Source organism: Rhagoletis zephyria, unplaced genomic scaffold (assembly GCF_001687245.7).
Source record: "Rhagoletis zephyria isolate East Lansing unplaced genomic scaffold, Rhagoletis_zephyria_1.1 Rzeph_scaffold_00032, whole genome shotgun sequence".
Taxonomy (NCBI): Eukaryota; Metazoa; Arthropoda; class Insecta; order Diptera; family Tephritidae; genus Rhagoletis; species Rhagoletis zephyria.
The window spans coordinates 437,856-460,359 of NW_016157116.1; the positions used below are offsets into that span (position 1 = coordinate 437,856).

A 22,504-nucleotide genomic window follows, 5' to 3' on the forward strand; every position below is an offset into this window, starting at 1 on the left:
ACTGCTCCAAAGAACCTATATTCCGAAAATGAAAGTTATACATATATGCGAATCATAAGTTGCTAGAGCACTTTAAAGGCTTAAAATTGACCCCAACATTTGAGTATAGCCTCCATATCGAAACGTAAGACGTATTCTACGTCAAAAATGAAATAATTTAGGAAATTTGTGAACTAGTAACAGTTTATAAGGCGAACTTAGCACAGTGCGCAGGCAACTGGCTGAGTCAGCTGGGGTCGTCGGTTCGAATCCCGATGAAGAAGTCTGATGAGGAAATGTGGTGATTTCCTAAATAGCTTCACTTCTATAATTTTTTCAAATTGTTGTTGCTTTTCCACAATAGTTTTTCATTAAAAAACGGCCTCAAGCTCAATGAAAATCGTTGAAAATAATTGTTATAAGACCATAAATAATAAAAACAAATAAAAATTAAAATGTCAAAATACTGATAATGAATTACCAAATTTACTTACTCTATTCCAGCAACTTCGGCGTTCACAGAAAGAGTTTTTTCTTCGTTTCGAAGCGATTACTTCACTAATAAAAAATTTCATTTTGATTTATATTACTACTTCTTCATAGTTAACAGTGATTTGTTAAAAACTGCGAAAAGTACAAAGAAATATATTTTTTGTAAGGGAAATGCATAAGAAAGAAAAAGATGTATGCTTAAATTGCGTTTTTACTTTTTATTTTAAAGAAAATTCTATATTTGTATGAAGTGTACTGTATTTTTTCAGATTTTTTGAAAAAAGGACTATAAGTATCTTAGAAAATGTTGGCAACCCTACTCTACATAGCCGTATTAGTTTTACGGGGATCCCGAATTTACACATGGCGTCGTACAGGCAGTATCTCTTCGTTCTGGCAAAAGCAGCTTTCAAATCGTCAAAAATATGGATTTGGCGTGCTGTGGCAATCTGGTCAATGGTGGACTTACCAGGTCTGAAGGCACACTGATAAGGGTCAATCAGTTGGTTCGTGAACGACTTCAGTCTTTCACACTGTATCGTCCACAGGACCTTGTAGGCAATTTAAGAAGGATAGTTAGCGCAAACGGTGGGGATATAAAGAAATCGACTTCGTTGTATATGAGTCAGAATTTCGGAAACGGGCCACTTGAATTATGTGATATTTTATTTCCAATCAACAGTAGTCTTTTTTCATAGCTATTGACAATGCAAACAAATGTCTAACTTTGATTTTACAATTTTTTTTTTTCTTATATATCGACGAGTGTTTTTTTGGTCCTTTTTACTTCAAAATTCAATTGCAGGCGGTCTAATTGACCGCTTTTGACAATTCAACCACCATTTTCATTGTTATTAAAAACTCTTGAAGAACATAGGTTTTATTTTATTAAAAATAATGTTTAAGGGTAAATGTTTATAAAATTGTTGATAAAAATATAAAAATAATAGTCTTCTCCACCACTTTTTCACACAGGAAAAGACCTTATACAGTGAGTAACTTTAATATTCGGGGTTTTCATTACTATGCCTTTTATACTATATTTCTACAGGAAAAATTATAAAAATTGCACTTATTTCACATCATAGTTTATGACATGCATTTTCTTTTATGGTACGCTACTTCGCTGCTAAAATGTTATGGTTAAAAACCGAAACGAAACCAAAAACGCAAAAAAGTCAGATTTTCACACAACGTTAATCAGGGCAATCACGGAATCCATCGTAGCTTCGATTTTCGTGAAATCTACGAAAGTGCTATCACAGAATCCGAATGGCTACGAACGTAAATTCGAAATTCGTAAGAGCCTTCATTGAATCCGTTCGTAATGAAGATTCGTACAGATACTCTACGACGAGATTATGCTGTCGGAACAAAATTTAAAATCACGCAATCTTAAAAATAGTGGAAGAAAGCTGCATTATTTTTAATATTAAATATTTATTATACTCCAAATTTGTTATATTGATATAATTCCATATCTTTGTGTAAACGTAGACGTAAAATACCAATGCCATACCAGCCGCTACTTAATGAATTAATATTTTGTATGAATCGAGGAAATAATAGTTTAACAACAGTTTATTAGAAAATACACCTAATTACTTGAATATCATAAAAATTTATAAAAAAAAAATATTTTTCTATTTAAAATAATAAAATCTAAGCTAAAAATAAACTAAATAAAATTATAGTTTAAATAACTAAAACCTCCCTATTATAATTGCTATTCGTACTGTCATCAGGTATGTGACTTGAGAATAGAAATCGCTGCATCTTTTAGGCGCATCAATATTACATAGTTATATCCCGAGCTAATAAAAGGAAGGTAAAAAAAATATTTGTAAAAAAATAAACAAAAATTAAATAAAAAAAAAAAAAATCTCCACCGCCCCACGACTCGGACTCGAACTCGGCTCTCTCAATTGGCAGTCTAGTTCCTTGCTCACTCGGCCATTGCGCCTGATGGGGCAGCGTGAGCAAAATGTCATACATAAATATCTGTTGTTTCCTTTGCACTAACTGATTTCGAATCAGCATTCGAAGCTGGCAACGATATTTTCGAGTTCACTCGGATTCAGTGATAGCAATTTTTTCGTATTCGTAGCGGGCATTTGAATTCGGAGATTTTCTACGATGGATTCCGTGATAGCCCTGAATATTCGGTTTTCTTAATAATGCAGCCAAATACTTGCAAATAAATGCATAAAATTTTAGGGAATAATATTTAATGCTAATCCCGTGGCTTTAATAACATTACTTACACGTTTTGGAATATAATTAATCAATTTTAGTGTATTGCCTTGCCCCATTTCCTGCAACCTTTCTTTTAGCTCCCTCAGCGAAGTTATTGACTTCTTTAGAACTCGCCGCCCAAACTCGTTCCACGAATTATCTATGGGGAGCATGCCAGAAGATTACGGAGGAGCCAAAATCAGTTTAGGCCAATTGAAAAGCAGCCATTCTCACACAATGTGAAGTATTTTCTCAGTATAATTATATTGGTAAAAGTTAAAACTGCGCACAATTGCCATTTTATCATCTGATTGCTGAAAATTTTTGCTCTCCAAAACTCTAAAATCCGCAGCTGATATTTTATCGACATTTGGAAAGAACGTATACGCCCCAACTAATAGTCTTTTTCTAAAGTCTGATGGTTCCAATGGCTGAGTAATTAGGTAAAAGCTGTTAATAAACAAATATTTTCTGGTGCATTTGTTGCCAATATTGGTGGAAGAACGTCACTGTCCTGGGTGAATGCAAATTTGACTTATTTGCAAGCGTCGCAATTGTTGGAAACCCAATGAAGCGCGGAAACCGCAGGTCCTAAAGCCGATAATAAATTATGAAGACGACCATGTAATGACTTGTGGTTACATTTCTTCCCTGACAACTTAAAATCTCGTTTTTATCGAGAATATTGAAAATAAGGATATTTATTTAACATATTGAGGCCAAATTTGAGGCAAGCAGATGAGAAAATTACAATTCTGCGCAGTTTTAAACTGTACTAAGATAATTATACTAAGCAAATCCATCACACTGTGCGAGAATGGCTGCTTTACAAATGGGCAAAACTTATCTTTACCCCTCCGAAGCCAATAACTTCTCGAAGGGAGCTAAAAGAAAAGTTGCAGGAAGAATGGGTGGAAAACGGGCAAGACTATACACTAAAATTAATAAATTATGTTCCAAAACGCGTAAGTGATGTTATTAAAGCCATGGGTTTAACATTAAATATTATTCCCTAACATTTTATGCATTTATTTGCAAGTATTTGGCTATATTATTAAGAAAACCGAATATTAATGTTGTTCAGCCAGGGTAGGCAAAATCTCGGAATGTACTATACAACACATGCCTTTTTGTGCATAAAAATGTTCGAATGTGTGTTAATGAATTTGTTAATATATGTATGCACATATGTATATGTATAAATATGTGGATATTATTTTAGGGCAGCGTTTAAATCAACAAATAAAATTTATTTATATACATAAGTATCTATATATATAACACGCGAAGGGATTTTTTTCCAGGTAATCAGATCTGCACCGTTGCTTCGATTTTCAAAAATGAGGTGTCAAACTAAAGGGCTTGAGCTGTAGATGTGCAATAAGGCTTCACTTTTTCGAAAAGAGTTGCCACCTGTTAAATAATTTACAGGGACGGAAAATAATCATTATTTTTTAAATTTTAACCAAAAAAATCAACAAGTTGTAATCGTCGTAAAACAATTATAACTATACTCACGTATTTGTGTACATACGTCCTACTGCAATTTACAATGATTTTTATTTTTCGAGTTTAACGAATAAATATTAAAAATAATTACTAGTATTTAAGTTTTAATTTTTCGATCAAAGGTAATTATTATTACTTGATTTTTATTTTTTCGATCACTATTAATGATTATTTTATGATTTTTATTTACTCACTCAAAGATAATAATTATTATTGAGTTTTACTTTTTCACTTAAGAATAATGATCATTAAAAAACTCAAGAGCTATACCAGCGTGATTTCTGTCGTATCCTTTTCAGATGTAGTGACACCCTAATAAAAATAATAAGTCCCGAAAATTTCTGGTCAAAATTTCAGTAAGTTACGGCTGTATGGCCTTTTAAATTTTTTAAATAATCATTATATTTAAGTGGAAAAATAAAACTCAATAGTAATTATCTCTGAGCGAAAAAATAAAAATCATAAAATAATCATTATTATTGATCGAAAAAATAAAAATCAAGTAATAATCATTTCCGGTTCACTTGTAGGCTGGTGTGATCTATTATTTAATGGTGCAAATAAAACACTTATTCCACCTTCGTTGCCCAACGTTTCGCTGAAATTTCCAGCATCATCAGGGGCTACTATGTTTATTAAATCCAACAAAGAAGGGTATTTCGCGGGCATTTTTTTATTTTCCAAACACATCCCTGCAAGAACAGTGACTATCATTTGACAAATCATTTGAGTGGCAAGACTGATAGAGATTTCTGTCACTGGCTACCTACAAGTTTCTATCAAATTCTAAAGGGCAGTGTGAAAAATCTGATGTAAACATTTGTGTACATGTGATCTTCCGTCTTCCTCCAACTTATGGTCTCTTTTTAACCAACGCAAAATTTGCAAATGTGTTAGTAAGATAAATGAGAATGTCTTAGTTTCCAACACACAATTCTTGTAGGGATGTAATTGGGCTTCAAATGCCGCTTGCTGTGACGTCGACACATGTATACTATCATTGTCTTCGTGCGCCTTAAGCAGGGATCACATTAATTGTACATTTGTACGCAAAATGCCAAATGTAGATTTGTCCACATTTGCGCATTTGGATAGCGATGTACAAATGATTTGTTTTGCGATCAGACGATTTGGCTGCCAAAGATCCAAATGATTTGGCACACATTTGCGCACAGCAGTAAAGTGACAAATATTGTCAACATTCATTCACACGATTTAACCATTTGGTCATAAATACTTAAACATCTGATCCGGTGTCAACCATACTTTTGCATTTATGATTTCGTGAGATTTGAAGTGAAATAAAGAAAAATAATATATACGCACAGCTACTCGGAATTTTGAATACACCCTCAAAATCTGGGCTGAAGGTAAAAAACGCGCTTTTCATAGGTTGAAGCATGATAAAAATATAGTAAGGTAGAACCGCTGAAAGTTACTTTTAAAATTCTTGACGTTACCAAACATTTTAATTTTTAAATTTACTCACAAACTCACACATACATTTTCATTTTCAATATCAAGCAACAACAATTTCGAACAATTTCAATTTTTTATTTTCAATTTTATATGATTTTAAAATGTTGGAAAACTTCACAAAAAAAAATCATGGCCGACAAATTGAGAGAACGGTTCTACCTTGCTATGTTTTCATCATGGGTTGAAGCATATACTTGCTCGTAACTTTATTTCTGTTTGCCCGATGAAAAATACTTACATATGCCATTTAAGAGAAAACATTTCGTTGTTTACAACCATTTATAAATGGTTAATTTGTCTTGAGAATGGGCACCCTTTGTATGTATACTAGTAAACAAAATAGTCGGACACGTCGTAATTTAAAATGAAAAAATGTTAAGAATTAAAATTTTGCATATACTCTGTAAGATTCCTTTCAGTGATCGGGCTTTTACCACATTGTTGTAGATCTGCCACTTTTTTGAGCACATCTACTACACAAGGTCTGAAATCTACCTCATATTCGCGTTTTTGAGTAGTTTTATTTTTGCTCAACATAATTTTCTTAATTTTAAGAACAAAAATTGTCCAACACTAAATACTAACAACAGGGAGAATGGGAGGATAAAATAAACTGTAAAATAGTAAATTTTCTCAATATTCAATTTTTCGACATCAAACGTGGTTTTATTGTGTTAACTTGCAAAATATATGATTTATAAAAATAATTAATAGCGAAAATTATAAAAACCGGCTATTTTTGTGGAAGGATTAGCAAATTGCAGTGCATCTCAAATTTCTAAAGCGTTGTTTACTTTTACTTGAGAATTGTCAAAATCGGCAAATCCCAAGTAGCATTTCTGGAACGAGCCACATTTGTTCGCTACATCGTGATGTGATAAAAATAAAAACTGGCATCACTCCGCAAGGTTGCAGAAATCTTTCAAAATATGTTCGAAACAGTCGAGGAAAAAAGTTGCCAAAACTTAACGCAATTTTTATCAACTTCAATCTTGCACTTTATTATACTAAAATTAATTTTGTTTTAGATTCTAATTAAAATGTTTGCAATTTTTGTACAAAGTTTGATCCAAAACCTGAGATCTACCAAATTTTTTTGAAATTTAAAACATTTTTTTCCGGATTCTACCACACAAAGTTTTTTTAAGTCCGATCACTGATTCCTTTGCCATTTGTTAGATAAATTATCAATTTAAACATTGCTGTAAGCACCGAAATATCTTATCTTGAATCACATACATATATACGTATTTTTCACCGAAAGTTACGAGCAAGTATACCTGTGCGTCACCCTTTGAAAAACGCGGGTTTCGACCTTAAGCCCAGATTTTGAGGGTGTATTTAAAATTCTGAGTATGCAGATTTTACTGCTTGAATAGAACCTCGAAAAAACTATATACATTTTTTTTTGTCACACAGTGTAATTTAGATCGTCTTTAATAATCTGTATATCGTCGTTTAAAGTACAACATCGCGTATCAACAAAATGCAAAGCCGCCTATGTGAGGTTGTATAAATTATTATCTAGATAGTAAAAACACTCATATATCAAAATGGTTCTCTTTTTATAAAGCAATCGCATTTCTGGATAGTATATTTCAGGACGAATGGATAAGGATTGAGCCAAAAGCTTCTGTAAGCAAATTCAATTTTTGGCAGCAAATGTCAGTTACGCGATTTTGCAGAATGACGATACGCGGTTGTGTACTTTTTACGACGATATGCATGTATGTATGTATATGTGTATAGCCTGCAAAAACTTCCGAAAGAGATCCGAAAACTGAAAGAAAGGTGAATAGTAAAGTGCCACGAAGGGTTGTGAAACGAATACTTTTCCGGTTGGTTTTCTGAAATTTTTCATTCTGAACTTCACATATGCTTTTTCATAGTTAATTATACTCAGAAATTAATTATACTTTTTAATATGTTCTCCTGTCGGCATAAGAACCTGGGACCTCATGAAAGCTTACGCTTCTCTGCACACTCAGCCACTGTCGAATACGTATATGTACATGTTTTCAAATGTTCAGTTTGAGCAAATATTTTAAAATTATTGTTTTCAAATAACGGTAAGGTTCGGATACGTATATTTTATTAAATATTAAAATTTTACCAAAAAAAAAAATACAAAGGTTCACAAGCTTGAAATGGCAATACCGCTCAACAGTATTTGTATATTTGTCACTGGCATTTGTCATCAAGTGCCAAATCACATATTTGGTCATTTGCGTAATTTTTATTTGGCTTATGTAGCAGCATTGCGTTCACACGATTTGGCCGCCAGGGTTGTTTTTCATTTGCCACAAGAAGGCAAATATTTGGCTTCTCTGATAAATGACAAATGTAATTTAGCGTTCACATGATTTGTTTATGAATTTTACAAATTTTTAGCCAAATGTACAAATCGTTTGATCCCAGCTTTACGAGAATTGACGATTCGCTGATGCTTCGCTGGTATTTCGGCAAAGCAAATCAAACCAGTTGCTGTTGAGAGTGTTCGGACGAAAAAATTTTCTAAGTGGTAAATAAGCATGAAATGTAATGCATACATGCACAGTTTCGGTTCAAAACCGAAATAATGCATGTGACAATAACCGAAGTAATGCATACATGCACAGTTTCGACTCAAAACCGAAATAATGCATTTGACAAAAACCGAAATAGTGCATACATGAAAACGAACTTCTTTCTGCGTAGGCGGCCTTAGGGATTATAACCTTTACTAAGTAGAACTCTCGTTTTTATGTTTTGCTGGAAAAGATGGGCGGAAGTATTTTTGCGCAGAACTTTTTTCTGCGTAGGCGGCCTTCGGCCACCCTTAGGGATTATAACCTTTACTAAATAGAATTCTCCTTTCTGTGTTGCCGGAAAAGGGGACCGGAAGTATTTTTGCGCAGAACTTTCTGCGTAGGCGGCCTTCAGCCGCGCTTAGGCATTATAACCCGTACTAAGTAGAATTCCCCTTTCTGTCTTGCCGGAAAAGAAGGGCGGACGTATTTTTGCGCAGGCGGCTTTCGGCCGCGCTTAGGGATTAAAACCCTTACTAAGTAGAGGTAAATATGTAATTAATATTAGAAAAAAACGAAATTATCCATATGCACACTTTCGTTAGAAAACCGAAATAATGCATATAATATAACAAAAACCGAAATAATGCATATGTGAAAGACGAAGTAATGCATGCATGCACAGTTTCGGTTGAAACCCGAAATAATGCATATGAAAAACCCGAAGTAATGCATACATGCACAGTTTCGGTTGAAAGCCGAAATAATGCATATAAGAAAATACCGAAATTATGCATATACATACTTTCGTTTTAAAAGCGAAATAATGCATATGAAAAAAACGAACTAATGCATACATGCACAGTTTCGGTTGAAAACCGAAATAATGCATATGGCAAAAACCGGAATAAAGCATACATGCACAGTTTCGGTTGAAACTGAAATAATGTCTAAATGCACAGTTTCCATATGCGCAATTTCGGTGGCCCCTAAAACTTTTATAGAAATTCTAAATAAAAAGCCAAAGCGACAGAATAAGGTGCTTTTTTTTTAGAAATCTCTATCATTTTCTGATAGAGAATCATTTTCTGATAGAGAATCATTTTCTGATAGAGAATCATATTCTGATAGACATTGATAATTTTCGTGTAGATGTATATTACTTTCGCCAACCATACATTTAATAAAGAGCGCTGCTTTTAATTCTAAAAGCTTCAGTGCTCGATCACCCTCTTTCACCTTTTCAAAATGACTATGACATAGTTTGTAATGTCTTTTTAAACAAGACGTAACAATGCGACTCAAAACGCGATAGCAGATCACGTATTGCGCACACCCATCAGTGTTGCCGTTTTAGCCCTTTGGTGGCTAGATTTAGCTACCACATACTTTTTTTGGCCACTTAAATTTAAAATTGCCCTTAGCCCTTTTTTTTAGCCCTTTTTAGAATTTATTCATACTTGGCATGAAAAAGTTGTATATACTTAATTTGCTTTTTTTTTCCATTTATGTAAGAGATGAATTTTTAAACTAAAAAAGACTGATATATATACGTATCTGTATTGTATGTTCCTTACGCTTTTATACATACATACTGTAAAAGTGTTGGAGCTGTTAACTTATCTGTTAACGATTTAACTATAGTTTAAAATAAATTTGTTTGTAAATTTGTTAAATGACCCATCAAGTCAATTGACCGTGTGTGTTCTGTGATTAGTGGTGAAATTAGCTCAATTTTCTAAGTTTAAAGTATTTTGGCGGAAATTTCTTGCACTATATGAGTCAAAGCTGTATTTGTGGAACATTACGTTCACGATGTTGCACTTGTGAATTACAAAAAAAAAAAAAAAAACAGTGTTAAACAAAATGCTAGAAAAATTATGAAATTTCGGCTCTAATCATTTCGATCTTCCCTCGATCTCATTTGTAAAGAAATTGACCAGCATGCTGGTAAGTTATATGCTTCGAGCCTTATGGTACAATCACTTGATGGAACCAGCAAGCAGCTGGTACAAAACGGTTTTTTCCAAAGTTCATTGTTTTTATATACATACCATTACTTATTGAAAATGTTTACGTGTATACTTATATATGTATATGTAAGTAAAAATTTTTAGCTACCATTTTTAGCCACAACTACTTTTTTTAGCTCTTTTTTGGCCTTTTTTTTAAAGGAATTTGGCTACCACTAAAAATTATGCGCGGCAACACTGTTTTCTATGCAAAAAAAATGTATTTCCCATTCCTCCCGAAACATTTTATGTGTGTATTATTCGAATAGTTGCGCAGTGAATTCTCAGTAGCAACTGATTTGATTTGCTTTGCCAAAGTGCTAGCAAAGCATCAGTCAATCGACGGCATCAGTCAAGACGATCATATCATACATGTGTCAACGTCGCAGCATGCAATGTTGTTTTTTGTTGTAGAAAATGCCCATTCATTAATGCGCAAATAAACAAATAAAAAAAAAAGAAGTTTCAAGATCTGAAAGTTTTTTAGCTTACGGTGGTAGAAGTAGTAAAAATATAATTTAGTAAAAAAAAGTATTACCTATTCCACTGGCTGGTGAACAAAACTTACCTGCTTCGCACACAAGCGCATGTGTGTGATAGTGTGAGTGCCCACCTCTGGTTTAAAGGGTTAAATTAAAATTATTTAATAAGTTAAAAGAATTACTAAACGATGGTTATCAATGGAAATGGGTTTAAAATCCTTTATTTCGGAACTATATTTAGGAGGGTTGCCACGTGTTTACAAATAAATTTCCACTTAATTCATCAGTTACTTGTAATATTTATAACAATGCCAGACGAAAAATATTGAAGGAAATTTTAGTTCGAAAATAATTTTTAAGAGGGTTGCCGCCTCTTTTGAAAGTCGTATTTAGTTTAATTATACATATGTTACATGAAATTTTAAAATATGGTTATCAAACGAACGAGTGCTAAGAAATCTTTAACTTGAACATTTAGATTTTTTTGTTGAAAAAATTAAGCTCAAATTATTTACTAAGTTAAATGGATTGTCAAAAGATGGGTATCAATCGAAATGGGTTTGAACATAATTTATTTCTAAACTGTATTTAGGAGAGTTGCCATAATTAAATTCAACTTAATTGATCAGTTAATTGAAATATGTATAACAATGCCAGACGATAAAAAGATTTTAGTTTGAAAATACTTTTAAAGGGGTTGCCACCTGTTTGAAAAGTCGAATTTCTTTTACTTATACGCAAGCTACATAAATGAAATATCGAAATATTAGTGTCAAACGAAAGAGTTTTAAAAAAACTTTTGGCTTATAATATTTTTAATTAGGGTTGCCATCTATTTTTTTGAAGGTCATCACATCTGCACCGTTATTTCGAATTTCCAAAATGAGAAGTAAAATTAAAGAACTAGCATTCTACATAGATGTGCACAGGTTTTTTTGAAGTTAGAATCTTTTTAGCGGTACAGGGAGATTTGAAGCTTGATGAAATGAAAACCGACTCCATGCGAGACCTCTCATCACTGAGAAATGGTTTAGATTGATCATTAGGAATATTTTTATAGGTTTTTGAACAGGGTTTCAACTGTTTAAAAAATTTAATTAAATGTTGGCGTGTTGACTCCATGCGGGTTCACTTGTAGATTATTAAATACAACATTTTTTTTAAGTTATATACATAAATATGTACATACATAACATACATATTTATATATGTACATGAATTTATATACATATGCATGTATTTTAACTTTACACAGAAAAGTAAGTCAAGAAGATAGTGTGATGTTTGTGCCGCGAAAACAAAAAACAACTTAGCACTTTTTAGCACCCCCAAAATAGTTTGTGCTCCCTGTAGCAGTTATGCTGTATACCTGAACGAAATATAATCATTGGTGAAAAAATGTATTTGTGGATTGTTGTTCAAGGACATACATATGCACATACAGTGCCGAACAGAAGTATTGGTATAGTGAATTTTTCGCAATATATGCAAAGTTATTTATTCTAATTTATCTTCGATAGTTTTTTATAAAAATATTGTTCATTCTACTCCAGAAAACATAATAATAAAATCTCTAAACTTTGTGCATAACTCAGGAAAATTCATTAAATTTGCACACTAATTTGCAACTTTTTATTCAGATTTAAAAAAAAAAATTCTAAGTATGCAGTTTTATAGCCCATTCTAATTTAGTATAACAGAGTGCAATTTTGAAGTCGCTAGAAAATCGCATTGATTTTTGGTAATTTTTTTTCAGGCAAGTTCTTCCATACAAAGTAATTCGACAATTATTTTTTGTATGGAGAAAATGAGCAACACCTTCCACTAAAAAAATTGCCAAAAATCAACGCGATTTTCTAGCAACTTTAAACTTGCACTTTGTTATACCAAATTTGAATGGGCTATAGAACTGCACACTTAGAATTTTTCTAAAAAATCTGAATAAAAAGTTGCAAATTAGTGTGCAAATTTAATGAATTTTCCTGAGTTTTGCACAAAGTTTAGAGTTTTTATTATTACGTTTTCTGATGTAGAATGAACTATATTTTTATAAAAAATTATCGAAACTAAATTAGAATAAAAACTTTTGCATATATGGCGAAAAATTCACTGTGCCAATACTTTTGTTCGTCACTGTATATACATATATNTTTCCTGAGTTTTGCACAAAGTTTAGAGTTTTTATTATTACGTTTTCTGATGTAGAATGAACTATATTTTTATAAAAAATTATCGAAACTAAATTAGAATAAAAACTNCAACAATAAGCATAGGTTTGTTTGTGTGTCACACGAAAATGACAGTTTCGCCGTTTTCTGCAGCCAACTTCAATACCTAACGCCCTGTCAAAATCGGATTTTTCCAACCGCTCAGCGTTAACACCGCGTTGTTTCGGTATGATCCAAGAATGATAGAATACAAGATTGCGCCGATTGCAGCAGAATTCGTGAGAGTAATTTTGGCGTGACGTCACCGTAGAGTTGACAACTGAGTGCGTCAAATAAAACTGCTGTCTAGTGATGCGCTGAGTTGTCGGTACCCAATACTTAAAAAAGGTTTCGGTACACAATACTTCCTTATCGGTACCCGATACTGATTCTTTACATTAAACCTTCGCCATTATATGCATTTCAAGTTTAGAAAAAACTTTCCTTACTAATTTATATGATATCGGCTAAAACACTTGAACTTATCGCAACAGAGAAATATTATTTTATCAGTTTTAACCCTAGTCGATCCAAGGTTCAAGAAAACTACTTTCAGTCAAAAATATTTCATATCATACGTCAACAAAACCGATACCGATTCGAAAGTTGTCGTTAACTGGTTACAGAATTTCTCGCTAACTGGTTAAGCTTGATATACAGTGCAATACGAGCGTGAGCGTGAACGTTCGCAAAAGCAAAGAATTTCATTTGTATTCTTATGGACGCTCACACACATCTGTCAAAACTTGTCGTTCACATGCGAATGCATTGCTTACGCACACAGTTGAGTGTGAGCTTGAAAAAGGCATATTATGTATTTTAAATTAGTTTTTATTCTATAATTCTGAAAGATATTTGAATTCTCTATTGCAAAAAGTTCAGTAATAACGAAGATATTGGTCAAAATAAAAAGCTCACGCTCACGCTCGCATTGAACTGTATATCAAGCTTTGCAGAATCTGTCGCTAACTGGTTACAGAATCTGCCTACAAAAATGATATCGTCCGATTCAGCTGGAACAAAAATGCTTCAAACAAGTAAGAGTTTCTCTGTATTACGGACTCGAACCGACATATATACAGCCTTCATTTGAATCAGTATTAAAAGTTCTATTGGCTCCTACATTCGGGTTTTTATAGGCGAGTCTCCCCTGAACCGTTTTTCCCATATTTTTGGCCTATGTGCGCTTTTATTCGAAACCTAAATGTTTCGGTACCGAGTATTGAGAGTATTGGATACTTAAAAGTATTGACTCAGCACATGCGTATGCAAAGAATAAAGGCCCGTCCACATACATACGCACAACTTTGGCGTTGCGTTGGTGTTGGCGTCGTTTCAACAGCTGACTATGAATACATGAATTTCAATACAGCCGTGCACATAGCCAAAATTTGGCAACGCTTATGGTCTGATTATGCATACTTCGCATAACTCCGCACAACTTCGCATAAACTTCGAACTGTAATTTCGTAGGTACTTTGTATGTATTCCATTACCCAGAAATTAGCAGAACTTTTAAAAACTTAGCGATCTGTTGAGTTTAGATTTTGCTTAACATTTTCTTATGTTAGTTTAGTGCACTGGTACAAATGGTTGTGCGAAGTTATGCGAAGTATGCATAATCAGACCCTTACGCCAACACAAAGCAGAAAGGTAGAAAACTCTCAACTTTTCGTGTGCGTTGCTCGTCAGCTTTTGCAAGTACATAAATAAAATTATGTGTAATAATTTTCGCTTTTAATCAAATGAGGGCAAGAAATATCGTTTCCATCCAATTATTGATATGAAATATTAATTTACATTTACATAATACATTTGTATACTAATTTGCAGCTTCCTATTCAGAGTTTTTCGAAAAATTCTAAAAATGCAGTTTTATAGCCCATTCAATTTTAATATAACAAAGTTCTCGGGTTTTGCACAACGTTTAGAGATTTTATTTTTATACATTTTTGTGTAGAATGAACTATGTTTTTATAAAAAAATTGGATGAAAATCTTTGCATATATTGCGGATAATTTTCTGCGCCAATAAGTTTCTACGTCCCTCTATGTGGAGTATAAGTATTTATTTTATCTTTAAATACAACAAATTAGTTCCTTTGTTTTCTGAACATTATAGATATTTGTTCAATAAATATTATATAAATACTTTTTTACTGAAATCTACCTGTGTTTATTATTGACTCTGTCACATGAAAACAAATTAACCGGTGAGGGCACGCTGGTTGCAGATGCACTTCACCAAAATAAGTCCGGAAGCGCTCGTTGTATTGCGCGACAGCCTTCAAGTAAAAATAACGGGTTTGAACGTTGCGATCCATTTTTTTTCTCAACAGAATATTTTAGAGTAAAATTTTGCATATATGTTTTTTTCTGTGTGAAAAAGTGGTGCAGAAGACTATTACTTTTATATTTTTACCAACAATTTTATAAACATTTACCCTTTAAAATTCGCAGTAAGGCTAAGAGGGGTGGGCTTCAAGTTCACCTCGAGCTATGGGCACTCCAGAATTCTAAGAGACTTCGGGTTCCTACCGACTCGGACAGACCACTGCACGCCGGTTCTGGGTCCGAATGGATCTTTTACCACCCACATTCCGGCGAGGGAAGACTGGGAGGGGTGCAGTATCTTGAACCGAGGACCTGTAAACTTATTTACAGATGGGTCGAAGCTGGATGGGAAGGTGGGCGGAGGTGTCTTCTGCGAAGAGCTCTCCATCAACCTGAAATTTACGCTACCGGATCACTGTAGTGTTTTCCAGGCTGAGGTGGCCGCAATAAAAGAGGCTTCGGATTGGTTGCTCCCTAGTGTAACATCTGTTAAAGAGGTAAATATCTATTCTGATAGCCAGGCTGCCATCAAGGCTCTTGGCTCCCTGACAGTGCGTTCGAAAACGGTGAGGGAGNACTGGGAGGGGTGCTGTATCTTGAACCGAGGACCTGTAAACTTATTTACAAATGGGTTGTCTGCGAAGAGCTCTCCTTCAACCTGAAATTTACGCTACCGGATCACTGTAGTGTTTTCCAGGCTGAGGTGGCCGCAATAAAAGAGGCTTCGGATTGGTTGCTCCCTAGTGTAACATCTGTTAAAGAGGTAAATATCTATTCTGACAGCCAGGCTGCCATCAAGGCTCTTGGCTCCCTGACAGTGCGTTCGAAAACGGTGAGGGAGTGACTTCCCTGTCGACCGCGTCTAACTATTTTGCTATTAAGCTTATTTGGGTTCCAGGTCACAGCGAAATCGCTGGCAACTGCATGGCTGATGAGCTAGCAAGACAGGGAACCCTCGAGGAATTACTTTCGGATAGGGAGGGTCTGGGGGATCCTCTGACCTCGTGTGGTCTGCTTATGGACAGATGGGCGTTTAGTCAGCTCAGCGAGCGCTGGGCGAACACCTTGGAGTGCAGGGTGGCAAAGTCTTTCTGGCCACGGATGGACCGGGGGCGGTCTAGGGAGCTCTTGAGACTAAGCAAGCTGCATCTCTCACTATTGGTGGAAGTGCTTACTGGTCACTGTGTGATTGGTAACCATGCGGTAAGGCTGAGTGTCGCGGATAACCCTTACTGCACCAGCTGCATGGAGGACGATGAGGTGGAATCATCTCAACATCTGCAGCTCTGGTGCCCTGCCATTGCGAGCCTAAGGTTCAAGCACCTTGGGTCGCACTTTTTTCACACTCCCGATGAGCTCTCGGGTGTGGACATCAGTCGACTGAAGAGCTTCGTTGTGAGCACGGAGCGTTTCTCTCGCAAAAAGCCATAGGTGTCGTCTTTCTTTCTCCCATAGCTTCCCCCTCTTTCCCCCTACCCTCCCTGCGTCCCTCTGACTCATATAGATATATTTAACGCCTTTTCATTTTTGAATTTAAATTTCTTAAAAGTCAACACGCAAATAAAATCTGTAAAAACATTTAAGGTAAAAAGGCCTTTAGGTTGAAGTTACTGCTGAGTAGCACTGTTTTCAGCACAAAAAACCCAAAAACTCGATTTTCTTAAAAACCTCTAAAACATAGTAGAAAAGAAATTCACAAGAAAGTTTCAAGTGCCAAGACCTTTGGGTTGAACTTGGTTCCGACCCACCGTGACTAGTAAGATTCTTAAATTTTTATATTTTTATTATGTATTTAGTAAGATACATTTGTGAACATTTTGCAGCCACTTTGTATGACCTACGACAAAATGTGGTAAAAATTTGTACTAAATTATGGATACCTTTTACTTAGTATCTCGGAAACTAAACGAGATATCCAAAAACGCAATTTGAAAGATCTTGATTAGTTTTGTATGACTGCATTATTAACTCAATTTGTACTCAATTTCCGATACAATTTTAGTCAATAAACCTGTATGCAATTCTTTACGAGTACCTCCAAAAACTAAATAATTTACGGACTTGAAATCAATAATTTACATCACATGACATAGTTTAAATAGCGTAGTATTTTTTATTTATCCAAAACAAAAGGTACTTATTAATTTATTAAATGTGTCGTTTAAACTATCGTGTCTGTGTTTGTGATATTTATATAGTTTTCTTTTCCATCCGACATTCTTCCTTTTGCAAACATACCATAATAATAAACGAGTGTTTAAATTCATGTTAACTAATTTGATACGCGTAGGTACTGAAGATGGCCGAGCCCCAACAAAGAACATGCACGCTCCACCACCACCAACAGATGGAATCAAATCCGAATCCGATGGTAATCATGTGCAACAGGCGTCATCACCTGCTGAATCTGGCCATAAAAAGGAAAAGTCTGTGCTTCAAGCGAAATTAACCAAACTGGCTATCCAAATCGGTTATGCTGGTTCTACAATAGCCGTTTTGACTGTAATTATATTGGTCATACAGTTTTGCATCAAGACCTTTGTTATTGAAGAAAAGCCATGGAAAAATATTTATGCAAACAATTTGGTCAAACACTTAATTATTGGTGTGACCGTATTAGTAGTAGCAGTTCCAGAAGGTTTGCCGCTTGCTGTGACATTGTCGTTGGCCTATTCTGTAAAGGTAGGGTTGTTTACTTCTGGCCTTTGCCAAAGGAAAAATTTAACTGATTTAAATTGGTTTTTTATTTTGTTTTAGAAAATGATGAAAGACAACAATTTGGTGCGGCATTTGGATGCTTGTGAAACTATGGGTAATGCCACTGCCATTTGCTCAGATAAGACTGGTACACTAACAACAAATCGAATGACTGTCGTACAATCCTACATCTGTGAAAAATTATGCAAAGTACTCCCAACGTTAAACGATATACCACAACATGTAGGCAACTTAATAACCATGGGTATATCAGTGAATTCTGCTTATACCTCCAACATTATGGTGAGTTTCGTCAAAGCAACGTCTTCACTATTACACAGCACACACAAAAACTGGATTCACCCGCATCATAACGTAGTGCAGGTTTCCCTGAACCTTCCATTTTTATAAAAAAGAAAAACGTCATTTTCGTACCTAATGCACCCATCTATATATTGCTTGACTATCTTTTATCCGATTTTAAAAATGAAATATGGGTGTTTCCATGAAAATGCCAAATAAAAACAACTGAAAAGGGTTTTAAAGGCGAATTAATAAGAGAAAAATACTCGAGTTTTTATATTATAGAAGTATTTCAGCTTCTTGGAATTTTAAAACTCAAAAATGGAAGAGTAAAACTGAATGTCTGTTCGACTCAGTTTTCTCTAANGGCGAGAAGAGTTCTCAATAAATACATTTTGTTACTTACGAGAAAAATTGTCGCGTACGTTATGTCGCGTACGTTATTGTTTTTTTTTGTTTTAATATAAACCTAGCCAGAGATAATTTCTCTTAAAATATGAAAGGATTGTAAAGGTACATTATTTAGCTTAGCTTAGGAATTTTTAAAGAAAAGAATAACTCCCATCATTCGCAGACTTTCGCATATGTATATGCGTGTTTCAATTCAATTTCAATTCAATTCAATGAAAATGTAAACCGAAAATGCAAGCAAATGAATTCAAACGGCTTTATAACTTTAAATTTCGTATTCAGATGGCGGAAAAAGGTTTTGAAACCGCGAAACGGTGGAGAAAAGAACTGAAAAAATTTTATTTAGTATGTGTTACTAGTGAAAATATTGTATGGGGGAAAAATCTGTCGCGTACGTTATTATATTTTTTTTTTTATAAAAACTAGCCAGAGATAATTTCTATGAAAAAATGGAAGGATTGTAAAGGTACATTACTTAGCTTAGTTTAGGAATTTTTAAAGAAAAGAAAAACTCGCATGATTCGCAGACTTTCGCATATATGTATATGTGCCTTAAAACCACTTCTTTTTTTGTCGCGTACGTTATCACCTGGTTTGGAACGGATATTTTCCACACCAAAGTTTCGAGGCTGCTTATATTTTTCTCAAACATAGTACCCTTTGGTTGCAACATAACCGTAATCTTTTTTTTTCAGTAACTTCTATTTTTGATAGATTTACGTTACTCTATAAGCGTAAATGTCGCGTACGGCTGTATGGAAACACCCATATGTTTTTGAAGGAGGATTAACTTATGTAAGATTGTTCCGCGTTTTCATCAGGTGAACAGATAAAACCCAATTTTTTCAACTTTAGCCATCGTTTATTACAAACATTATTCAATGAAAGCTGTCAAATGATAAGACAAACCTACATATTGTCGAAGCAAGTTTTTCATAAATATTTATGTGTTAAAATTTCAGATCGTGTACGCAGTGTGGCTAAAGAATTCCTAAATATTTACACAAAATTTATATTTACAAAGGCTCTTAGAAGAAATTTGTTTTTTTATAAAATTTTTGGAAATCTGGCGTGACACCACCCTTTTTTTTATAAAAGATTTGTATCTCGAAAACTACATCAGCATCTGTAATAAATGTGTTATTCTCATTTCGCTTGGCCTTAATAATAATAATAATAATAATTACCCTCCATTTCCGCCCACCCGCACGAGGGGCGCAGTCCGCATGACGTACGGAACCAATATTTTCAATTTTTTGAGCCGAGTCACGGTAGGCAGGAGTTTGTTAAGTGTCGAGATCTAAAACTGTTCAGCTACAAAACTAAATTCATCAGCTGATTTTCCGTCCAATTCTGTGTTTTCTTGATAAATTTTTTGTAAAGAAATTTTATCAAGATTTTTATTAAGTAAAAGCTCCCTTCGCATTCTGTGTCAATATTTATAAAACAAAAAGCTCTACGATTTCGACATGAGTGGAACTGATTTGCACATGAGTCGAACTGATTTCATTGTCACAATGAAAATTTTTTTTATTTATTTAATTAAAAGCTTTTAGCCGAGTAGGTAAAGATGTCGACTATAATTCCGTCTGTCGCTGGTTCAAATGCCGGCACATGGAGTATTTAATTGTTAGCAACAAATTTATTAATATATAAAATTTATACATTTCACGTGAAATTTTAATTTGTCAATAGCATTTTCAATCTTGATAATTTATCAAGAAAAGAGCTTTTCATTTCTGTGCTAGAATACCAATTCTTGATAAATAATAAAAAATTGACAAATTATAAAGATTTTCAATTTATCAAGTGCACAGAATCGGGCTGTATGTCTTTATGTTAATGATTCATTTATTGAGAGAGGAGAGTATCGCTTTCTTAATGCTGAAAAGCGAATCACATATATCAAATGTGCGGGAATGAGAGTTAAAATCCTGGCATAAGCAACGGAGTGGCTCGTGTATTTCAAAATTAGTTTTACAAGTTTTCAAAAATAGGGGATAAAAGCGTCTTGATACATGGGAGGGAACATTAAGGCTAACTTCACCCAGAAGAAGCGGACTTGAAACTGAACCTGTCAGTAATTTAACTATAAAAATTGTACCAAGCATTTCCCTGCGACTGACAACTGTAGGAAGATTAAAAAGTTTTAATCGGCTCGTATAAGGCGAGAGGTTATATTGAGAGTCCCAACGGAAATTTCTTAAAGCAAAAAGCAGGAATTGTGTTTGAATTGATTCTATCTTGTCTGAGTAAATTTGATACATTGGATTCCACACCACCGAACCGTATTCCAGAATCGGTCTTACTAATGTAGTAAACAGGGTTTTAGTGATATAACGGTCACTAAATTCTTTTGACCATCGTTTCACAAATGGAAGTACACCTTTAGCCTTGTTGACTGTCACATTAATGTGAACATTAAAATTAAGTTTCGCTTCCATTGTGATACAAGGTCGACAAAATTGTATACCTGTTCCAAATTATGGTTATCTATTGTATAAGAAAGTGGCTGCACAGCTCTTCGCGAGAAGCACATTATTTTACATTTTTCCAGATTTAGAGGCATTCGATTTACATAGCACCAATTAGCCATGCTGTTTAAATCTGCTTCTAGCAAATGCTTTTCTTTGATTAATACGTACGATTTATAAAGTTTCACATCATCTGCGTACATAAAAAATTTTGAAAATGTTATATCTGTAGAAATGTCGTTTTTAAAATGCTAGAACAGAATCGGGCCTAGGTGGCTACCTTGCGGGACTCCTGAAGTAACATCAATGACGTCAGAGATAATATTTTTAAACATAACCCTTTGTGATCTATCATAGAGGTATGAAGAGATCCAACGTAGAAAATTAGGTTGAAGACCAAGAAGATTAAATTTATAGATGTGCAACGAGTGACATACTTTGTTGTTGTTGTTGTAGCGGCACTACTAAGCCCCGCCGTTTTCGGGTCTACGTTCAATCATTGTCGTCGAGCTCAACTAACGGGAGGCCCAGGAAACGAGCTGTTTCGACGGGTTCGGACCAGAGGGAGAGGGGTGTTAGTTGAGTCGGATTGAGCTGGCATGTAAAGAGGTGGTTGGTGTCGTGGGGGGACTCTCCACATGCCGGGCACTCATTGGGGATATTGGGGTCGAGTCTGGACAGGTAGCTGTTAAGGCGGCTACAGTATCCAGACCGTAATTGAGCCAGGGTAACGCGGGTCTCTCGTGGCAGTTGAAGCTCCGTCTCTTCCACAGGAGGTGATTGGGCTCGTATTACGGCATTCATAGGTCGAGAGTCGAGGTAGGTGGTAACTGAGTCTCTATGAATGCCGTTTATGGCTCGTCTGTACGTCGTCGGGTCCAATGGTTGGTCTATGTACTGTTGGACTTCGTCCTTGTACACGAATAGGTGCCGCCTGACGTGCCTGGGCGGAGTCTCCTCCTGAAGCAACGGTCTGTTAGGGTGTTCACTTCTGTGACACCCCACCAGAAATTGCTTACATAGCATTTTGTTGTGTTCCCTGACGGGGAGCACTTGGGCCTCGCTGTGCAGGTGGTGCTCAGGCGTCATCAGAAGGCACCCAGTCGCTGTCCGGAGTGCGGCGTTCTGACAAGTCTGTAGCTTCGTCCACTGCGTCCAACTAGTCCCCGGCGTCCAAACTGGCGCAGCATAGTTTAGAACCGGCCGGCCAATTGCCTTGTATGTTGCCAGCAACGTTTCTTTGTCTTTGCCCCAAGTGCTGCCGGCGAGCGACTTGAGGACCTTGTTGCGGCTCTGTACTTTATTGACAACTGCAGTCGAAGGTGACCCCTAAAATTTTCTTGCTGTTTACAGTCGGTATTGGTGTGCCATCGACGTGTATGCC

General features: G+C 35.0%; 1 protein-coding gene across 13 annotated transcripts in view; it reads left to right on the top strand.

Moving 5' to 3' along the window:
• The window catches only part of PMCA (plasma membrane calcium-transporting ATPase 3), a 669,337-nt gene that overhangs the window by 296,373 nt on the left and 350,460 nt on the right, over positions 1-22,504 (top strand). For all 13 annotated transcript variants that reach the window (XM_017617971.1, XM_017617951.1, XM_017617985.1 and 10 more), the window contains 2 exons: positions 17,526-17,917; positions 17,993-18,235. In XM_017617971.1, the coding sequence (XP_017473460.1) occupies positions 17,526-17,917; positions 17,993-18,235 (635 nt within the window). The remainder of the gene's footprint in view (positions 1-17,525; positions 17,918-17,992; positions 18,236-22,504) is intronic.